General features: G+C 36.3%; 1 protein-coding gene across 2 annotated transcripts in view; it reads right to left on the bottom strand.

Annotated features, from left to right (window-relative positions):
• SMURF2 (SMAD specific E3 ubiquitin protein ligase 2) overlaps positions 1-22,171 on the bottom strand; it is a 66,172-nt gene that overhangs the window by 7,379 nt on the left and 36,622 nt on the right. For both annotated transcript variants that reach the window (XR_014684487.1, XM_084491837.1), the window contains exons 4-16: positions 19,202-19,335; positions 17,955-18,020; positions 14,414-14,498; positions 13,060-13,143; positions 11,550-11,752; positions 11,293-11,377; positions 8,507-8,665; positions 4,201-4,411; positions 2,941-3,044; positions 2,180-2,294; positions 1,564-1,742; positions 953-1,090; positions 650-770 (exon numbers count right to left, since the gene is read on the bottom strand). Coding sequence is in view for 1 of the 2 variants with exons in the window: in XM_084491837.1 (XP_084347963.1) it covers positions 650-770; positions 953-1,090; positions 1,564-1,742; positions 2,180-2,294; positions 2,941-3,044; positions 4,201-4,411; positions 8,507-8,665; positions 11,293-11,377; positions 11,550-11,752; positions 13,060-13,143; positions 14,414-14,498; positions 17,955-18,020; positions 19,202-19,335 (1,684 nt within the window). In the remaining variant the exon portion in view is untranslated. The remainder of the gene's footprint in view (positions 1-649; positions 771-952; positions 1,091-1,563; positions 1,743-2,179; positions 2,295-2,940; positions 3,045-4,200; positions 4,412-8,506; positions 8,666-11,292; positions 11,378-11,549; positions 11,753-13,059; positions 13,144-14,413; positions 14,499-17,954; positions 18,021-19,201; positions 19,336-22,171) is intronic.

Genomic DNA, 22,171 nt, shown 5'->3' with positions numbered 1-22,171 from the left:
TTGAGATCTATGGGATTTGAACTGATATGGTGAGGATGCTGATCTTGACATTTTATAGCACATTTGTTGGTGACAGCACCTTTCCTTATGCTATATTGCGGAGCCAGTTTAGTCTGGCATAACCCAGCTCTGCAAAACTGCATAGCTGTCTGACACCGATGTCAGTGCAGTACACTGGAGGGGCTGGGAACAAGGTGGGAGGGAGTGACAGAGCATTTTCCTGGCAGCACTTATATTTAATATCATGAAACTACACTGTGAGAAATATGCACCACTGCCTCTGCTGGAGTAACACTCAGTGAAATAATCCAAGGTCACTGCAGATCACACACTCAATGGGTTCAGCAATTTGTTTTTTTCTGTTTTGTTTTGGTATAGGAGAAGGTCTCCTCTTCTACCACTTACACAGTTGCTATGAAATGTCACCTTGAGAAGCACTCTCCTAATTCTCAGTGGAAGATGCATGCTGTCCATCTCAGAGACTGCGTGACCTGGTAACCTCTTATGCTAACTGTATTTTTTGCAATAGCACACCTGCAAAACCCCTAAAGCACTGGGGATACAACTTCACATGTTCCTTAGTCTCAGAAGAATGCCTCGGGCTTTTATTATTACACTTGACGACATAACATAACATTAGTGTACTGACCTCTAACTCTTTCTCATCAAATGTCTTCAGCAGATGTTGTGGGATTACTTCATTAAATCCCTTCTGTAGAGCCAGAAACTGAGCTTCAATTCCTCGTAAAAATCGCCAGTTTACATAAAGCCTGTAAGCAAGTGCAAATTGGATTTGTGAAAGATGTATTCAAATATAATAAACCTGCAATTTATTCAACCCAAAAAATGGCCTCACTGACAGCAATATGTAACAACAAAATTATTACACTACCATTTAGGAATAAAAAAAAAAAAAAACACACCATAACACTTAATTACTTCAAATAAATACCTGACATATTCCTTTTTGTTCTCTTCTGTCACTGGGATGCTTTTGCCATTGGGTTTCAGTTCATGTTGAATAATTTCCCCATATGCATTGTGTTCTACACAGAACGTATGGTCTAAGACTCCTGTGATATCATTCTCACTGGTGGAAAGAAATAAGTAAGTGACTCAACAAAAATCTATTCTGCAAATATATTACAGCCATAAGGCTTTTGACAGACATCATGATTTACTTTTTGAGTGACATTTAAAATTATTGCTTGGAAGCAAGAGATGAATATACATTTTTGTTACATTTTAAACCGATTATCAAACTTCCAATGTTATATTTCAATAACACGCTGTTTATAATAGGCAAAAATCAATGAACAAATACAACGGAACAACAGAATACTTTACAGCTCAGTAATCTTTCATTCCCTCCAAATTTGAATACTTTGAGCATGTTAAGCCTTTAAAGAAGACAAATTGTGCATGTAAGAAAGATGTTTCTTAAATCTGCCAGAGTGGGAGATCAAAATATACTTAATCTCTTTTCAACAGGATTTAGGGACATATATCATGTGTTAAACAGAAAGAAATCTAACATTGTAAAACATAATGCACAGTACATACAGTATCCAAACTAAGCTGTTATGAAGATCAGGGTCAACCAATTCCATATCATCCAAAGTAATTGGCTTTCCTAGCAACTGCTTATAGAAAGGCAACGTGAAGCCCCCGTCAATATAGTGTCCGTGAAATACAGCCATCCCCATTATCCGTCCAACAAAATGGAAATATGATAAGTGTTCCTAGAATTGAAAAAGACTAAGTCATTCAACTAAACAAGACTGCTAGATTGTATCTGCTGAATATTAAACAAAATTTCAATAAAACTAAAAAAAAAAAAAAAAAACAAACCCAAAAACATAGCCAGAACTTTTCTTTTCTTTTTTGTTTGTTTGTTTTTATACACAGTACATTTAGTATATTGCTTCCAGTCCAGAAGTCTTACTACTAAGAATCAAAACAAACTTAAAAACAAACTTCCAAAGGAAATATGAATTGCATCTTAAAGAAAATTAAGAACACATTTGGGAGGTTTCTTTGATCAGTTCTAAAAAGAAATTATCATATTGCACAAATTAAGTCTCTAGCAATACTAATGCGAGAACTAGATTCTTAAGTCTAGAACGTTCTCTGCACGCATTTAATTTCTAGGTCACAAAACTCCTGTTGCCAGTCATACCGGGTTAACTGCAGAGTCTGGGTTGATTTGCAGTGTATAGATATCATCTCGGGAATATTGGAAGAGACCGTAATATGGATTCAACATTTCATGTGACAATAGGTACAGCCACTCCCTGAAGAAAAATAATAATAATTTATAGTGTACTTTAGACAAATGCATTCATACACTAAGAATACTTTCAATCTTTTCAAAAGGAAGTTGGCTATGAACATGTTTAGAGAAGGTTGAAATCAAAATTATTTTTTTACTGATTCAGTAACTGCACTGCTCCTGACAGCCAACAGAATTCCTAGAACTGGTTTAATATATGAAGGATCTCTTCATATAATAAAAAAAAGTTCCTTTTTATAAAAAAGTCAAGAGTAACCTCACAGACAACTGACATATTTCAGTTGCCTTCCAACTGCTAGTTCTTAAAATATTGCTTCAAACAGTAGTGGTAACTTGCAATAAAGCATATTTTTGATCAGAACTCCTCTGTAAAGTTGAGTGTTTAGTGGTGCAAATTCTCAGATACCGAAGGCTTTACAAACCAAAAACAAATAGTGTAATTTTGGTAGATATCAAAAGAGCATCTCACACATGTGATAAGTCTTTGATGCAATCTGTAACGCATTTTGATTTATTTACAAGGAATTAAAAAAAAAATCAAATCAAATTGAATCAAAACAAAACCAGAGCTGTTATAAATCCAGTCTTGGATTCAGAGCAGTGTAACTGGTGAGGCTGCAGGAAGAGACAGAGGATGCACTGTTTACCTGGCAACACCTCCATAATCAAGGCCTTCCTCCCCACGGAATTTTATCATTAATCGTTTCCACAGGTCTTTTGGCCTCATCTTCATGACTTGCCTGTAGGATTCCTGTTAATACACAACACGTTCTTTTATTAACTGCTATTTACAGACAAGAAGAAGCTACTACTGTTTATTAGAAATTAAGGGAGTCTCAGATTCTAAGTCCAAGGGGGATACTATTTTCCTAGATACTAACCACTGCTTCTCCGACCGCAGATGGCTACACAGTGTTCTACAAATGTGATAATGCTTGTCAAATAAAACAGACATGAGAGAAGAACCACCTCTAAACTTCCCAGGTTGTACAGTGATCATATTTTCTGTCATTCTCACATAACTTTACCCCTTCCCCCCAAATCTGTGTCAGTAAATTTTTGTTTTCAAAAAAATTAAATAAAATAAAAAATCATAATAATGAAAATGATAATTTTCACTGCTGTATGGCAGCATTTTCCCCTTTCTTTTTTAGTTGATTATGAAGCGACTTGACAGTCTCCAAAGGGAAGGCCAACACAAATCTTTCTTGGCTGTAAAAACGGTGACAACACAGCGGGCTATCATGTTTGTGGGTGGGATAAAAATGCAACAGGGATGGGTGGGATGGCTGATAAAATTTTCAAGACATACTGTTCTTCAGAAAAAGTCCATGTATAACTGCATTTCATCAATTCAGCAGAATTATTCTGCTAAGCAATCTCACAAAATAAGACGTAAATGACTCAATGCAGACATCTCTGGTCATTCAGAAGCCTACTGAATGCATAAAATGTCTGATTCTGCAAAAATATCAGCCAGAACTGAGATAGGTGCTAAGCAATTTTAACTCCAAAGATAAATATTATTCAATAGTATTTTTACTTAACTTACAAAAACATCAAAGATCTTTTCAGATTGTTTAGTTTTCAGATTGCAACGTCCCCTCTGTAAGAGACACTGCCTTAAAGTGGTGGAAGAAGTGAGGAAAGTGTCCATCTCCTATCACAGGAAAAGCTTTCCTCCTTTTTCTTCTTCTTCTTCACAGGGTAAATACATCTACTTTACATACACAACTGTTCTGATCACACACACAAAATGATTCCTGTCCTCATATACCACTGGTAAAATTTCAGCTTTAACTCCAGGCTTCAACATTTCAGCTACCTGAGTGACTTCTTCAGACACTTGCGGATAACCCTCCTCCCCTTCTCTCAACGTTAATAAATGGGTTAAGTTCTCAAATTACCTCAAAAATCTCTTCTCTGGAGACCTCAATACGACAGTGGCCAGCTTGAGGTTGCTGCTGTGACAGCTCTTGCCTCAGGATCTTGAGTTTCTGCACCAGGTCTCGCTTGTACCTTGGCACAGTGAGACACTCCGCCTCATCTGGAAGCTGACACAAGGACACTACCTGCTGCTGCTGCTGGTGCTGCTGATCTTTAAGTTGATTCTGGCGGCTAAAAACAAACACAGCTGTTTGCAGATATTCAAGTCATACGTCCCGTGTTTTCTTCAGATGTTTCTTAACGGTTAAGTTTTCGTAACTGAACTACTTACATTTTACTATGATTATTACTGTGATTACACTAAAAACATTCAGGTCCAGTAAAAAATAAATTCAGAGAGATTTTATCCTGACTAAAGACACATGTTTCTGTCTTTCTTGGCAACTATCAATTGTTTTTAGGGTTTGTTATTTCTATTAGTACTACTCTACAAAGTATGTAAAAGGTTACAGCACTATATAATAAGGTATTAGCCATACAATTTTACTACTAAGCTGCTGACACTGAATTTCTCAGATACCATTTCCATATTTCCCTTGCATGTTTTGCCTTCCTCCATTTTAAAATTCAGGGGTCTGCCAAACACTATGCCTCTAATCTACAGTCAATACCATAGTCTGTTTTAAATGGCTTGTCTGAAAAAGAGTAAGCTTACAAAAAGATGTTTGTACTGGCAGCTTGGCAAGGACCTTGTCCCTTGTACCTGGCCTAGTCTGGACCACAGGAATGTGGGGAGTTCACATGTAACTAATTGGCACAGATAAACAAGTATTTTTACTAGCAATTCTAAGAGATTTTGTAAATCTAACTTCTTACTAGAAAAAGAAAATTTATCTTGAGCAGAAATGCCCTCCCTCGTGTCATTTCTTGTAGACAGTGAGTGGATATTTTTGTATTTCGGTATGACATCTCCAAACAAGCCAGGATAAAAGTTGTATTTTACATAAACCGTGGGAAAAAAAAAAAAAAAATAACAACACCTCTCAGTGTGGGACACATGATAATGTCCTAAATTTGTTGGATAAATAGAAAAGGTCATAATTTAGATTTTTTTTTTCAGTGGAATATATGTTGTTTTTTGCAACATAAAGGACCAAAAATATTAGATAGGACCACACACAACTTTAATATATTTTACATTTTCAGTCTTTTGCCTGTTTTGAAGCAATGTCTATTAGAAAGCTCTCCTGGCCAACCAAAATTCATTTCCAGCAGGCTTTCACCACAGCAACATTCAGATTTGGCAATTAAAAAGGGGTGGGGGTGTTCCCAGTTTGCCATGTGGTTCTGATAGCTATTTTGTTATTTTCAAACATTTTATTTAAAGTAATTTTGCATGAACTACCCTCAAGGGAAACTAACAGCAGTTGACTCCAATGTTTTACCTGTAGTCCTACAAAACCTACTATTTAGAAACCTCTACAATGGCACACATTTTCGATCACTTCAGCAATAATGCAAGGCTTACTATTAATAATATCTCTTTACTTCTGGACTAGAGGTAGGGAATAATGCTCACAAATCTTATTCTGTTACTGAAGCCCTGCATACTAGGGCATAGAGATTAGTTTAACTGATTTTGCTAGATTCACAGATCTTTGTGGTTTGTTTTTAAATAAGGCTACATTAACTTTATTCTCAAGCTGATCACATTATAGGTGATCAACTACAATAAACTGCAGTTACTTAAAAATTAACTCCCAAGAAACTAAGCCATTACAGTAACTCAGAGATACTTGATGTGGTTCCAGAGTACGGTTCAACATTTATCATGATACTTTCAAGTGAGATTCTTATTTAGAGCTAATCACAAGTAAAAGAGTATTTAATTGATACACAAATTAAAGCAGAAATCATAGAATCAGACAACCATTAAGGCTGAGAAAAGACCTCCAGGATCTAGTCCAACCAGCAAATGTTATTGTGCCTTCTGCATTTTCTGATTCCATAAGGACAATCTTGTGAAAATAACCAGAGAAGGTCATAATTACATACTAAAGTGAGCATACATTCATACTGCCTTTATGTATACTCTTTTAGTATAAAAACACAGTATCCTAGACATAAAACTAGTTAGTCAAACGAAACGTAGTCCCCAAAATGAGCATGAATTTAAGATCTGTGCATCAAATTAAACCAAACTAAAATAAAGCAGCACTAGAAGAAGAAAAATAAAATGCCATCCTCCATATTAGACTAAAAATAATCAGTGTAGTATTAGCTAAACAACCTGCCATACTTAAAGTAATTAAATGTAATTTATTAAATTTGTTTTCACAGCTGAATGTATATGCTTGATTGCATACTGTGCTTTGAGGATATAGCTAACTACTTTTCAGGTACCGTAACTATCAAAACCTAACATGAATTTTTGGCCAATATTTTAAAAACGGAATTGGTTAACAAGTTCGATTATTTTCATAACGTCTAATTTCATCACTGAAAGAACAAACTTCTTTACTCAGCCCAACAGAAGTCAGTAGCACCGAACATAAAACCTTTATTACAGTTTTGAGCCTAGAACTATCACACCCATTCCACCCAAACACTAAACTTATTTCTCAGATAATTTTTTAAATGACAAGCCTAAGGCGTATTGCCTGATTCTTTTTTTCTGTTGTTGTTATTGTTTTTTAAAGAACAAATGATGAGGTGGGTTTCATTTTTTCACATATCCCATTTTATGCAATAAAAGAATAAACACCAGAAAAGATTTATCAGGCAGCAGATTTTGCTGATGACACTGTTGGTTGAATTTCTGAAATCCTTCCCTAATGAAAGACAGATGTACAAATGAAAAAGAACTACTACAGTGTGCTTAAGTTTAAAAAAATGCAAAATGGTTCTGGAACTTGAAAGCCAAAGTGGATTTTCTAGATGAAAAGCTACCTATGTATTGTCCTTCACAACACTTGTTGACCTAGCCACTATGTGCCTACTACCATTTAAAAATAAGCATACCTGTGAAGGACAGTTTATTTCAAATACAGACCAGTTAACTAAATGTTCTACAGCTAGGAATTACGTTGTTGTAGTTAAGAGGGTCTGAAGTTTTTTTATTGGTTTACATATCTAAATCTCATTAACTGTCCGGACGATGGGAACTTTTACTAATGTTCTGTAATATACAAAAATAAAATCAATGACTCTCTAAACAAATATTTGTCAATATCTAGACTTGCCTCCCTCTTGGGCTAGTAACTTCAAATGGGCATTGGGCAAAGGCTAGCCAACTTTTATGCATAAAATTACATGCAACTCCTGGATATTTATTCCTTGGTTCTGTCTTTTCAGTGCTTGCTGCCATTATTGTTTCCTTCAGCTTCTCTTCCCAAGGATTCACTTCCTTAAAAGGACTATTCCTCACATTTATTCCTTGCCCAGGGCTGCACATGACTTTCTATCTTACCAGTTCTTTATTGTTCCTTCCACTTAACACCTACTTAATAGGTTACAGGTGTTTCCCAAGAGTATTAAAAGGTGTTAATAGGAGAAACAATAGAAGCAAATTCCCGCAGAGCTTGGACAAACTGATAGCCATGTCGAGGCAAAACAGAAATGTTTGCCCACTTTTTGGTTTCCATTTTCAGTAGAGTTCCTCAGTATGAAGTGAGTACTTGGGAATGAAAACAAAAGACAGAATCCTTTTTGAGTTTCCCTTCCTCTTTTTAAAATTGTGATATTAAAATGTGGTATCTGCACTAATGCAGAGGAAAGAGTGTTTTTTAATTGTAACAAATCCAATTTAAATTATTGGTGTCTTATTTTTGAGAGCACCTCAACTAGTCTTACTCTAAAACTGAATGTAGGGGCTGAATTATTTCTCTTTCTCTCAGCAAAATAGTTGGGCACTTCTGTACCCTTGCCTAACTCAATTGGGTATTGAATGCAATCTGATATTTTTAAAGCAAGCACTCCATCACTGAAAGTAGTACAAAGCAAAAAGAAAAGGAAAGAAAGTCCTCTCGCTGTTGGAATGAATTCCACAGGCCAGTCTTTTGCATGGGAAGGCACTTGCTTCCTCCCTCCCTCCTGGCCCCCACACCTGGCATCACAATAGCCACATTCCTGTCTAAATGCTGCTAGAGGTTTTTTTTTTGTTGTTGTTTGTTTTGTTTCACTTTTTTGCTTTGATTTGTTTTGTTGCTGCTGTGCTTCAAATACTACTGAATGGCGGAATACATCTTGATATAAAATCTAGTATCCCTTAAGAGTCACTTTCTTTCCTCTATTACACTCAACATGTGCTGGAGACTTTAGACTTACTTTAATACTAAATGCAAGTTAGCAGAAAGCCGTGGATCCGTAAACTGCGTTGTCCTGTTGTTATGGTCAACAAAATAAACTCTGCCTGTTGCTGTATTTCGGATCTCCCATCCAGGAGGCAAGGGACCAAGCTCTTCACAATTGATGTTGCTAAGATCCCTGTGAAAACAAATATAAAATGAAAAATACCTCAGCATTTGGCCTCCGAGCCAAACAAGCGTAAATGTAACAGAACAATTCCATGAAGTCTGAGAAAATGTATTGTTTCAGAAACTTGATCTGTTCAGCTGGAATCTTTGCTCCCAAGGTGCAAGCCCACCAAAGAAAAAACACACACCCCAGAACACATGCCGCGGGGAAAAAAAATTCTTATCAAATAACCTTCATTTTTACAAACTAACTTCAGATGTTAAATTAATAGAGGCTTAAAGCAAAAATAAAGGCCACTGACATATTTGCCAGAATGGAATTGCAGTTCTACACCAATTCTGACAGAAAACATTTTTAAAACAACATTAGTCATGTAAGGAACTCTGAATCACACTTCTAAAACTCCTACAAAATAAAAGTATATTTCTGAAGAGTTACACTTTCCATGAAGAACTATACATGGAATATGCATGAAGGCCACAGCTGATTTTTGCTCCCAAACCCCAAGTGCCAGTGGGAAGCAAACAGGTCTCTAACAAAAAACAATGACTCAGCTCTGCACTGAGCAGTGCAGAGAAACCTTAATTGGTCTCAAGAAAGTTCTGCTGAAATTCGGATTACACAGATTTGTTTCAGAGGCTCACTGAAGAAAAGTATTAGTTTTTTAAACGTCAATAAATGTATGCAATTCACACCTTGGATACCTCACCCTGTCAAGAGCGTTATTTTTGAAGGTGCAAGTCTTCATATCATGCAGTACCATCAGAGTTGATGGGAGTAAAGAGATGAGCAACAGAGAGCCTGAAAAGATGCACTCTACAGGGACTCAAAAAGCTTAACAGCTACTAAAGGAAATACAGGCTCTGGGAATGAGCTTCAGCTGATATTACCCATACACACAGTGCTGCTGAACTGTAGGGTTTATTTTTACTAGCTAAATGTGGCATATTAGCATAAAATACAGTGTTTCTTAGAAATGACATAAGCTCTATCCCCTGTCATCGTGGCTGGTACATGCAAGCAGCCAAATTTTGTTCTCAGAGACACTCACACAGTTTGTTGCCACACCTAAAAGCAGTCCTAGCTTGGATTTTGTACAAAATCATTACAAAACAAACTTGAGGAAACTTAACTTTCTTCATTCTTAATATGACTTCTTTTTAGAGAAGTCTAGTTTCTAGTTTTATATAATACGTAAATCATGTAAACAAATACTTCCTAATACACAACTGCCAACTCTATTGCACTCTCACGTTTCAGATAATGCATCATAACAAAGGATAATTTTGTAGCACAAAAGGACTACTAAAAGCAATTAGAAGAATCATTTGAAAATGCAATGAAGTTATGGCTACGAGGCACTTTATCCTTCCCAGGAGAGTCAAAATCCATTTCCATGGGAATGAACACCAGCAGCAACTAACAGAGTTTTTACAATTCTCATAAATGCCAATACTGGCTGCCAATTCCAAACTGCACACATTAAGAAAAAAAATCCTGTTGAAAATTATTGTCTTCTAAAATCTCAGGGTAGTATTGTAAAGAAAATCAAAAACCAACAATTAATTCCACGTTTTCTTGCTTTTCTTTCATATACATCAGAAATAATCATGTGCACAATCATATGCAACGTTTACACACATACACATTGTATAAAGATACTAAACTAAAAGGACACTTCAGATTTATTTTCTCCTAAGTGTTGAGATAACTGCAACAGAAATAGCAGCTTGAGTATTTTAATCATAGGTCAACCTCTTTCAGCTTCTCTATTTGCCTCTCCCCAGAATTCCCATTTATATAGTACTAATAAGATTCTTGAAAGCATACACAATTTCTCTATGAATATACATGCTAAAAGTGTATATAGTCTTTTCTGCTCTGTATAGGGAAAAAAGCTGTAAAAAAGCCAGTGCAGTTTTAGATATTTGCTACCATACCCAAGTGGTAAAAAAAAAAATAATTGTTGTTGTTCTGTCTTGTTTCAGTTGGTTGGGTTGTTTTTTATTTAAAAAAAAAAAAAAAAAATCCCCGCACTTTGAACATTGCTCACCATTTCAGCTTCCAGGCTTTTTATGACCCAGTGTCTCCAATTAATTTCTTCAAAATATACTACACTTCCCATTCCTTGAGTTAATTATATTTGGTAGTCTGAACATTGGACAATAATTCTCACAGCCAAGTAAAATTAAGTGAATTTTTAATGATGAGTGCTGTTCAGTACAAATGCTGCATCTTAAATATACATGACACCCACTAGATTTTCCAAAGTTTTCTCCCTTGTCTGCTCCCTATCTAAAATGATCACATTTTACTATCACATTTGTCACACAATTTGTTCCTCATAAACTTATATTGCCAGTTTCTCAGGTCTTGTTAATTTCAGAGTCTGACATTAAAAAAAAAATCTCTACATCACTGTAGTTTGTTTCTTGATTCTCCATTGCATTAAATTAATAACCTGAAGAAGTGAGGAAAATAGACCAATTTATTTTGACGAATGACTTGTTAAAATGAGTTTTTTAGAACCAACAGTAAATATTTATATATTAAATACTATAGAGACAACTATTAGAAGAGCACTGGTTAAACTATTTTAATTTGACACCTTAAGGATACTTTCATCATTTTCTTACCTAGGTACTCTTGGATCATGCCATGTGCTAACACCAGTCTGAGTATGCAGAAAATAGACCTGACCTTGCTGAGTCGTCCTTTGCTCTGTGAAATCAAGACAAATTAATAACAATAAGAACAAAACATGCAGCACAAAAACTCACAAAGACTGATTCTCCCAAACTAAGTAATCAAAAGCATTTAATATATGATGAGATATAACCCATTTTCCCTGCTCCCCAGGAGAAGTACAATACATTATTTTTAATTTACATACCATAGCCTTCAGGTAAATCAGGAGGAGTGTGCAAGTGTGTCCTGCTCATGTAATTCCTGTGCCTCTGTGACCTGACTCTCCTCTCTGCCAGCCGGGGATCTGATGATTGCCCACATGTTGCACCGTTTGTTCCCGTAATTGGAGTGTTCTCATCCACAAAGCAGCTCAGCGGTCTGCCTGGACTGGAGTATTCAGATGCTGGCCTGTTGGGAAAAATGTGAAAATTATGTGCTTCCTCTACCCGAAGCTTCTGTCACGGTTATCCGTGGAGCAGGATGCCCTGACGATGGACAGCAAGCTGCTGTTCTGTTCAGCCCAAAGCGATCACTAGACCTCCTCATCTGTGCTATGGTCTGACCTGACATGTTAGTACATGATGCTGCAAGATCAAGATCATATCAAATGCTCATGTGAGCAGTTCCCACCCTAAAAAAAAAATAGTAAAAAACAGAGAGTGAAACTTATTTTATGAGCAGTATATAGCTCAAGATTTCTCACTTGCCTTCATATGGCTGAAGAAGCCATAAGGTCTAATTAGTCCTTTTAACTTTTAAGGAAGGTTATTAGGCGAGGATGGTGAAAACGGGCTAAGTGAGATAGAAACAGTTGTTCTCAAGAGCTTGACAGCAAGAGGAAACACTGAATGTTATGGTTTCATATCTCAGTGCTGCTTTTAAAAGGATGTAAAATGGATTAGAGGGATTGATAAGAATGCAGGAAACCCCCTAACCAAGCTATGTATTTTGTATTTATTTTTCTATGGTGAACATATCTAGTGCTTAGAATAGGTGTTTTAACATACCAGAAAAGAATAGACAGACATTAAAAAGCTGTTCAGTACGTTCAGTCACTTTAAAACTGCTAATATATATCAGAGCTGGCAGCATTAACAGTTTACATTATTTTAAGTCAAATATGGTTACATACAGAGACTGGAATAATATTTATCGAGGGTGCAAGAGAGAGTTACTAGGCACAGACAGTCTGCAGAAGAGTGGAAAACATGCACTGACACTGTCCACAGTTCAGGTAACAGCAAAACTGGTTTGAAGAAATGCTTTGCAATGCATATTTTTGGTTATCAGAGCAGGTGATTGTAATGATTTTAAAACATGTTCTGTAGCAACCAGTTTTTAAAGTTCTGCTTTACACCGTCATAACATGCACATAGCTGAGACATAGATCACGATCTTTATTCGCCTCTTACAATGTCAATGTCTCCACACTATAATGGCTGTATTTATATGGTTCTACCATAGCAGCTATACAGGAGAACAAAGATGCTAGTATTTAGGGAGAAGAAAATCTAGTCAGAAGGATTATTCTGAAATAAATACTGGACAGGATGAAGAAGTAAGATGTTAGAAAATAAAAGCACACGGCGTTTGTACAGGGACTCTAAGGAATGCTGAATACTTCCTGGTAGAGACACTTAGACTCCCTTGCGGTCAGTGCTCCTGGTCAGCAAACAGACTTCACCACATACACAGTCTCCTGAACAATTTCTTACCGTGTTGGTCGTTCCCACTGAGTTGTTCGTGTAATATGATTTAAATACTGGATCCTTCCAGAAGCAGTTCTCCGTTCCTCCCACCTAGAATTCAGACATTGAGAGATAAGGCAATGAGTGGTATTTCCAGGAAACCAGGGCACTAAATGTTTCCAACATAAATGCCAACTCAGGAAGACGTACACTATTATGAATCATATTAGCTGAACAAGGTAACAGGAAACAACTGAAAGTTCAACTCTCAATTAATTTTACATGCTTCTCTCCCTTGGAACTAGGCATATCATTAAAAATATCATACCATGTTCAATAAATATTTGAATTCTAATTAAATCCAATTAACCATAAACAGAAACTTTTTGGAAACATCATGTTTAGTTTTCTAAATTTAACTTTGTTTGTCCTTATAAGTCCTCTTGTAGTGTTTTCACCAACACTTGCTTCACTGAAAAAAATCACTTTCAAATAACAAGATTTTTTTATTCCTATTTTTGCACTTCAAAATACATGAGACAATACAACTGTGAAGTTACACAATTATGTAAGCAATATTTACACAATTAACATTTTAAAGTGAAAATGCAAAAGCATTTTCAAATATGCTTTTGACTTCCTCAAACCACAAACTAAAAAATTGCTGTTTAGGACTTGGATGATAATTTACAATTTAAAGCTCATCACCTGAATTATCAGTTTGTCTTGTCTTTACCTGCAAAGAATCACATTCAAAGGTTCTATGTTTGCTCTGAAAAAGTTGATGACAGCACCACAACCTAAAATAAAGAGTTTTTCTGTATTTGCAAAACTTTTTGCTAGGTGTTAATGATGTCATTAACTCTCACAGGGATAAATCAAAATCCCAAACCCAGCATTTGGCAGGTAAATACAGCAAGAACTCAGGCTCCATTAGCTCTTCCAATCATGTTTTATTCACAATTTACATGGAAGAAAAAAAGTGATCCATTTTTACACGGCTCTGTAGAAGACAGCAAAGCCTGTGTGCTCACTACATTGCTACAAAACTACTATACGGATGAAGCCAATCAGCCAGCAGTGACTTAAGCTTATAGTAGCTTATCAATTCTATAATGTGGAAAAAAAAGTGTATTTTAAAACTGCATTTATGTTTATATGCCACCTCTCATTTAAAAAAAAAACAAAAGAGAGAGTGACACGGGTCAAACTCTTAAATACTCTGCATAGCCTGGCTGGCTTATCACCTGTTCCTAAATTTAAAAATGCAGTACTCAAGTGTAAGAATAAAAATAAATTAACCTATTTTTACTTTGACTTCTCATTACTGCAGAAGTCTGTTGTCTGAGCTGTATTTGTATTGACAGTGGAGTCAACTTACCCATCTGGCAAATCATTATCAAATAAACGACTGCAATCCACAACTTGTCCTCCTGTGCCTATTCGGTCTCTGGACTGAAGACTTACTATTAAGATAATAAAAGAATTATTAAAGATATGACACCTGCATGTGAATTACAGTTACAGTTGAAAGAGAAACAGCAAAGTTTGGAGGGCTAAACTGAACCACGTTCTGGATATTTTTTCCTTCCCACCAATCAAAATTATACAGCAACAACACATTTTCACACACGTAGTTCTCTACATACTACTTTAGAAAGCTACCTCAAAGAACATGAATGCAAGTTAAGGCAGGAAAAGAAGCTAACTCAAACTGTCATTAGCTTTTCCCTGTACGAAGCAGACTGTAACGTAACAAGCTGCCCTGGTAGCACCTCATGCAGAATGGCCCCAGCGGCAAGCGGGACAGTGCTAGCACCAGCACTGCTAACATGAAGGGAGAACTGCTCATTGGAGGCTCTAAAACAAGAAATTCTTTATAGTTTTGTCTCCTTACTATGTATTTTGTGTGCACATTAAATTCTACACACACAAACACACAAAATCAGGCAGAAGTTAACCACTTTTTGTTTGCTTTTGGCTTTTAAAGAGCTTTTAATTTGCTTTTAACAACAAAGTGATTATTTAAGAACTAAGTATGTGCTGTGGCACACATTTCTTGAAGTGGCACTACTCTACCTCTGGACAACAAAGCCGTGTTTACATGTAAAGTGAAAAACTCAAAGACCTTAATCTAGACACAAGCAAACATTCATCCAGATCACAAAGTTGCAAACAGATGTAATAGTACTGGTAACTTTTGCCAGAGACACCAAACTTTCAACAACAACATGTTTTGAAGCACCTGACTGCCTTATTCCTTATTGGTATTTACTCCTTGTCTTCCATGAACACTAACATTACCCTGCACCTTTGTAGAGTGAAAGACACTTTAAATTTAATTTCAAACAAAATGAAATCTTAGACGATGTATTTATTCTGCAACAAACCCACACAAGTTCACACTGCTGCATATAGGTAAGGTTTGGCAAGCAATACACACAGAAAAATGAAACTAAACAAAGGCAATTACCTCCTCTTTGCCTATGTGTGGACCAAAATTTGTGTACGGCTTCATTTTGTAATGAGTAAGGATTCATTTTTTCTGCGCCGCCACATCAGAAATAAAATGGTGGCACAGAAGACAGCTGCAAGATTAAGACACAGTTCAGGTGCCCTTTGCATCTACTACTCACAAGAGTCCCCTTTTCTTTCCCCCCTTTGAAGATAACCTTAGGACTTTAAGATAGAGATCCCCTTGCTCCCTGACCCAGATTATGAAGTCATGACCACTGTGCACTTGATTTGTAACATTATTATCCTCTGAAGGTATCACATTTGAATCTTGTTTTTCAATTTCCCATAGCTTCTTCATTTAAGTGGGTTTATCATTAAAAGTACTGAGAGTACATTTATCTCTTATTCTATTTTGTTACTTATTTTTAAACAGCATTTTCTCACCATGTAACTGCAGTAGAATTACCTAGTTCTACTCAGGCTCATTGACTCATTCAACAAAATTGCATTAGCGAAGAAATATTAAAACGTAAGGAGATTAACAATGAGAATTTCAACAGAAGGGACAGGAGTCTCTGCAGTCCTACCACACATGCATCAAATTCAAACACAGCCATGACCGAGGAAACTGTTCAGACAGTAACAGCATAAAGTAGAACATACAGATGTGTTCTAACTGTCTCTGCTGTAACCTGACAAGCTGTGTTTTTCCTAGGTTTAATGCATGACCCAGCAGCTCCTGCTAACTAGGGACGCAGCCTAAGAAGCATGCCAAATGAACAAATGCTGCTTTGGCTATACCACTTCTCATGACCACATCAGGTTAGGCCAGCTGGTCAAGCTGGTTTCTGGCCACATCACTGACAGTGAGTTATCTCTGACACATCTGAAGTGTATTGGCCATGCCCACACTGCATAGTATTTGACCCAGGTTTCCCATTTGGCATCCCAACAGCCTTGAGAACTCTTTGTTTGTTAGCTTGTTTTGTTCTCTCTTGTTTGAAGTGCCCAAATTAAGACTATTATTCTCAGCTTGTGACAACAAGGATGCACGTTGCATACTCTGGAGGGCAGCATGAGAGCACATCACGGTGTGAGGGTACAATCCCTGCTAGTATCATGTCTGAAGGACTGCTGTGGGCAGAGGGCATCTCTGCTGTTTGGAGCAGGCCCTGAACAAGCTCCCTCCTCAGCTGTGCTCAGTCTTTTTAAAAAGCACTCCACAAAATAAAACAAGCAAACAACAAAAACCTAACAATAACCCAACAGAAGCAAAAAACAAACACACACACGCGCGCAAAAAAAAAACAGGATATACACAGCATGGGTGATCCAGGGACCAGCATACTGGAGCACAAACTAAAAAGCAAGCCAAACTGACAACACAACACACCCTAGAAGGATGACTGTTTTATTCTTTATTCCTCTGTGCAAGCTCAAATGGAAAATTTAATGTTCAAGAATGGTCTGGAAGCATCAGCAGTGCACTTACAGTTCCACATTTCTACCATCATTTGATCCTATTCTGCCACCTTACTCTTATGTGAACACTGTGCGAACACTTGCAGATCGGATGCTAGACAGATGATGAAAGCAACATGAAGAGAGAAAGTCTTAGATATTAACCAACAGGACTTTGAGGAAAACAAAGATGTACAATGAAGCCCCTATTTGCCAATTGTTTTTTCAATAGCTTTCTCTGTTTGACTAAATAAGGATGATGCCTGGATATTATTTGAAATAAGAATTGAACTAAATACTGAACATACAAACTCACTTTTTAAACTCCCGTCTCCAAAGACTCTAACACCTTGCCATAAATATAGACTTCTTATCCCGATCCACATCTTTTTGACATCTTACGTTACCTGTTTGAAACACTGTCCTCTGAAACAACCAACAATGCACCAAAAGGAGGTTTATGAAGTTATTTGTGGGATGCTTATTTTTCAATTTGCCAGCCTCAAGAAGTTTCTTGTTTGTTTGTTTTTTTAAAATATAATTATTTAACGTTTATGAAGTAGCAGAACAACAAAGCACAGTTATCAAGACCGGTGACAGGCCTCTTAATAACCCTAAATGAACTGACCATTTTAAAAATACTCTCCTGTTACAGCAAGATGTTCTATCCTTGCACAAAACCTACAGGAACCACAGCTTTACTGGAACTCTCAATGGCCAAGACATTTGTACTCAGTATTTCCACAGGGGGTTCAGGCTTGAACTGCCACCATTGTTTAGAGTGAAATTCAACACTTTCTAAATACATTTTGTATTATATGTGTATGGTCTTAACTATCCCAACAGTTATAATTTTACACATACACACACTTTTGTCTTGAGGTCAATGGTTTTGGCACTAGACACTGAATTTAAAAAAATTGATTTCTAGGTAGTGTATTTCCACAGCTACTTTTAAGCTCTAAGTGAACTAAAAGATTAAAAACCTACTTTTACCTACTTACCTACTATCTGTCCTCTAACAGTATCATTATCATTTGGCCCAAGTTTGCACAGATCCAATCTCTGATCTATAGAACAAAGAAAAAAGTATAAATCATACAACATTTTGTTGCTTTTGAAATGCAGGCTGAAGTACCATCAGAACAAAATTCATCCTAACATAAAATACTTAAGACTTCAAGATATGGGGGGAGCAAAGGGGAGGAAGCAGGGAAAGAAAATTAAAGATCGTAAGACATCATCTTCTGTAATTCTGAAACAGAAAAAAAGATTAAAGTACGTTTTCTTCCTACTATATGAAGCTCCATCAGTTGACAGAAGTTTACATTATGCTAGTTTAGATGGCTCAAACAACTCTCCAAAAGCAACTTGAACTCTCACCCCTTGTGAAATGCCACTGCCATCCCTATATGTCATCTCATATTGGTACAGCACAGAGCTAGCCTACAGAATTTGTTCCACACTATGTAGATAGAACTTCATAAAACCAAGCAACACATAATGCACTGAAATGTTTATCTAGTAACAAATATTTAAAAATGAGAATTTCATTTATGATTGTCACCAGGAAGCCTGTTACTTGAAATAGAATCAGAATGCTTCTCTGCCAGCAGGTTACTTTTTTTTTTAAAGTGATCTTTATTGGCAACCACCAATTTTCCATCACAAATGGTGTGCCAAATTTTGTTCAGAAGTAGGTGTGCATTGTGACCGATCACTGTAAATGGCATCCAACAGGATAACAAGAAAACTTCATCGTACATGTTAATTTTTTCAGGAGTAAATACAAAGAGCTGTGTTATAAAGCACTTAATGTTTTATGACAAAACTTACTAAGTTACTTTTGAAGACCCAGACATTTTAAAATGTAACTTTCACTTGAAGAGATACTTAGTTTTCATCTACCCTTTAATGCACCTATTTTTGAAGGTAACCTGAATCTGTCTTCCTTTAAAATTCCAACACATACAAGTTCAGTCTTAACAATCTGCAACCAGACTGCCGCACTGAAGTTACCACTGTCTACAGGAACGGTGCCAAGAGAATTGAAAAGCCAAAGGCAAGTTATGTTCTCTGACCTGCCCATCCTACCTATAGCAGTGCTTTGTGGCAGAGGGTAAACTACCAAACCAATTGGAATATACAAGCTTCATAAAACAACAACAACTCAATTATGTGTCAATCTTCAACAATTCTGTGCATAAAAGAGGTCTGAAAGAGATGAAACAGTAGTGTTGAGCTTACTTACAACCAGTGTCTTTAAGGCGGTTGATGGCGTTTGAAAGAAGTCTCACACAACCCAGAAAACCAGCTCCCTGCTTTTTATGAATTTTCTTGTGATTCCACACGCTGATTGTTATTGAATCTGACTTCCCAATATATCTGAAAAATGCGAAGAACAGTACTGTGAGTGGCACTCATTGAATACTTTGAAGATGCTCCAGAAATCACCTTAAGGAAAAAAAAACAACAAAGATCATCAATCATTACATTAAAAATTGAACATACTGCAAGAGAGCACAACTCATCTGCAGAAATAATGTACACATTTAGTGAAAGTACATCTTATGAAGGAATTTACTTGAATACAAAGTAATCTAAAATCCCACTTATGGAAGAAGGCTACCAATATCTGTTTAAAACAGTAGCATTAACAGACTCTGGACTGTCCCAGGTGAACACATCTCTTCAAGGCTGTAAGCATGCTTTGATTCATGCCTATGTTCAGCCTAACTGAAAACAATGGTGATGCTTGTGGAAGATGTAGTTATTAGCAGCGCTAGCAGGCAGAGCACTTCAAATGCCAGGACAGAAAATAATAGTTTAGCATCCTTTTGCAGCACTCCATCTGTTGCTTCTTTTCAGGCTACTCTTCCAAGCACTGGGAATGCAACTCACCCTAGTTTCCATGCTCTTTTAAGTGCTCAAGGGAACCAGAAGGTAAAGCTATTTACACACCTGCAGTTAATGAACCTTTGGGAAGCTAGTTTAGTACTAAGAAAGCTCAAGAAAGGCCCAGTTTGAAAAATACATTACATTACAAGTGTGACTCATTTCAAAACGTTCATGTCATACCTGTTGGGAAGTGCCATGTTCCCTTCCTACCCACTGCTGAAATGGGAATCATGTCCTGTCAGCATTACCATGGGAATACACTGCAAAGCCTAGATCTGCATCTCACCAGCTTCAGGGAACATGGACACTATAGGCTATTATATTTTTACTTTATTGCTTCAAGTTTTGCTCGTCAGAAGCAATTACTTTGTGAGCTAGTTTTGGTTTTCAGAGGACAATTTCAAAGCATCTAAGATACGTCAGCCAATGCCAACATTGAATAATATAGTTATTTCAAGTTGAGGAAAATTAATTTGTAATTAAGGCTTGGGGCCTGAGAACTGTTTGTAGTCCTCCATTCCCAGATCACAGATTCTGGCCTTCTGTAATTTAGTTCCAAGAGTTTTTTTGTTTCATTTTGAAGGAAAACTAATCAAACAGTTCAATTAATTTCTATATACCTTTCCCTCGCTGATGAAGGCTTTACTGGCTTTAAAACACCTTAATATTTTCATAAAGGTACAAATGATACTGTCAAGGTTGGCAAACCAAGCAATTGAACTAGCACTCATAGTTTAAAATTGCATTTCCGATCACATAAGCTCTCAATTAACACTTCTCCCTTTTTTCCTTTATTGTATAAAACTCAAAGCATAACTTTGACAACTTTTTTTTTTTTTTTTTTTTTTAAATCACCTACAGACAGGGACCGATCCAAGAAGTAGGAGACAGAAAAGACTAACTATAGGCACATACATTAGTTTAGTTTAAAATAACCAATGCACAATTTAAAAAAGAAAATAATAACTTAAACAAAATCCAAGGTTTTTGGAATAGTAAGCTGATTACATAAGATATGTAAGATTTCTGGCCTTACAACCTTGACAATGCCAATTTTGCATAGAGAAACAAGAGATGACGATGGGTATTCACGTGCACAGTTGCAGTCTACAATGTTTCATGTACTTAAAATAAATTCTTATGGAGAACAAGTTAGGTGCACTTAAAAATAAAGACTTATCATGACCTGTCTTGAATTTTCCAGTTTTCCTTGTTGCTTTAAAAAAGTCAAAGGTATATGGTTAAACACAATTTCATAACAGAACAGTTTGAATAATACGTAGAACAGCTGAATATACAACACAGTTTCCAAGAATTACTGTAACATTTCAGGGTGAGGTGCTCATGGTTGAGCTACAGACAGCAAGCTATCCGTACCAAACAGGTGAAGACTTCTACAGAACTACTAGAGCCTACTCAGTTTTTTGCACCTGAAAAACTGGCTAATTCACATTTTTAAAGGAAATACGCAAGATGCTGCATTTTCAAAATGAAAACGTCCTTTTTTGTTTTTTTCCTAAACCAAAGGAAGAAAATAAATAGTTCATAACTGCTAGTTGGCTTTACAGTGAAATGCTTCATCTATATTTCTGCATAATTTCAGGCATGAAAATATATGGTTGCATTTAGAGAGTGATGGTAGGACAAGTTGACATTTCCAATTCGTTTGGTGGATAAGTTACATTTGTTTTACATCATCTGGCAATAAAGTTCCAACATAAAAGCTTAGCTAGGAATTTTACTTGTTATTAAAAAAGAATGTTCCAAAAATTTAAGTGAATAAGTTAAAATAAACAATTTCATTTTATTGGATGCTTCTTTCTTCCTCCTTACACTACTTATTCAAGTTCTTGGAGGTTCTTTTTTATTATTATTTTTATTTTTTAAACTCAATCCCATCAGCAGTATCTATTTCACAGCTTAAATCCTTCAACAAAGATAATAGGATTAGCGAAGTGGAAACCTGGAAATTCAATTTCCATATACATTTTTTTAACTGCAGAGCATCTGGTCTATTTTCCTGTATTTCCTGAATCTGTAAAATTAGGGCTTTGGATAAGAATTGCGTGTTTGGAAATTTTATGAAAACTGCCTATTCTTAGCACTTTCACTTCTAGACAAAAATCAAGTAAATGCAATACTGGAAAACTCTAAAATATTTTAATCAAATTTTAAAACATAGGGACAATTGTTAATTTGTCATCTTTGCTAGGGTAGTATTGCCTTCTGAGCCACCGTATCACACTCAGGAAGGTTTGGTATCGAGCAACTTTTCAGCCCCATGGCATTATACACATTTTCCCTGAAGAGTTCAGCTTGGTAG

The sequence above is a fragment of the Aythya ferina genome (assembly GCF_964211825.1).
Source record: "Aythya ferina genome assembly, chromosome: 18".
Classification (NCBI taxonomy): domain Eukaryota; kingdom Metazoa; phylum Chordata; class Aves; order Anseriformes; family Anatidae; genus Aythya; species Aythya ferina.
This window is presented reverse-complemented; position numbering and strand designations above follow the sequence as displayed.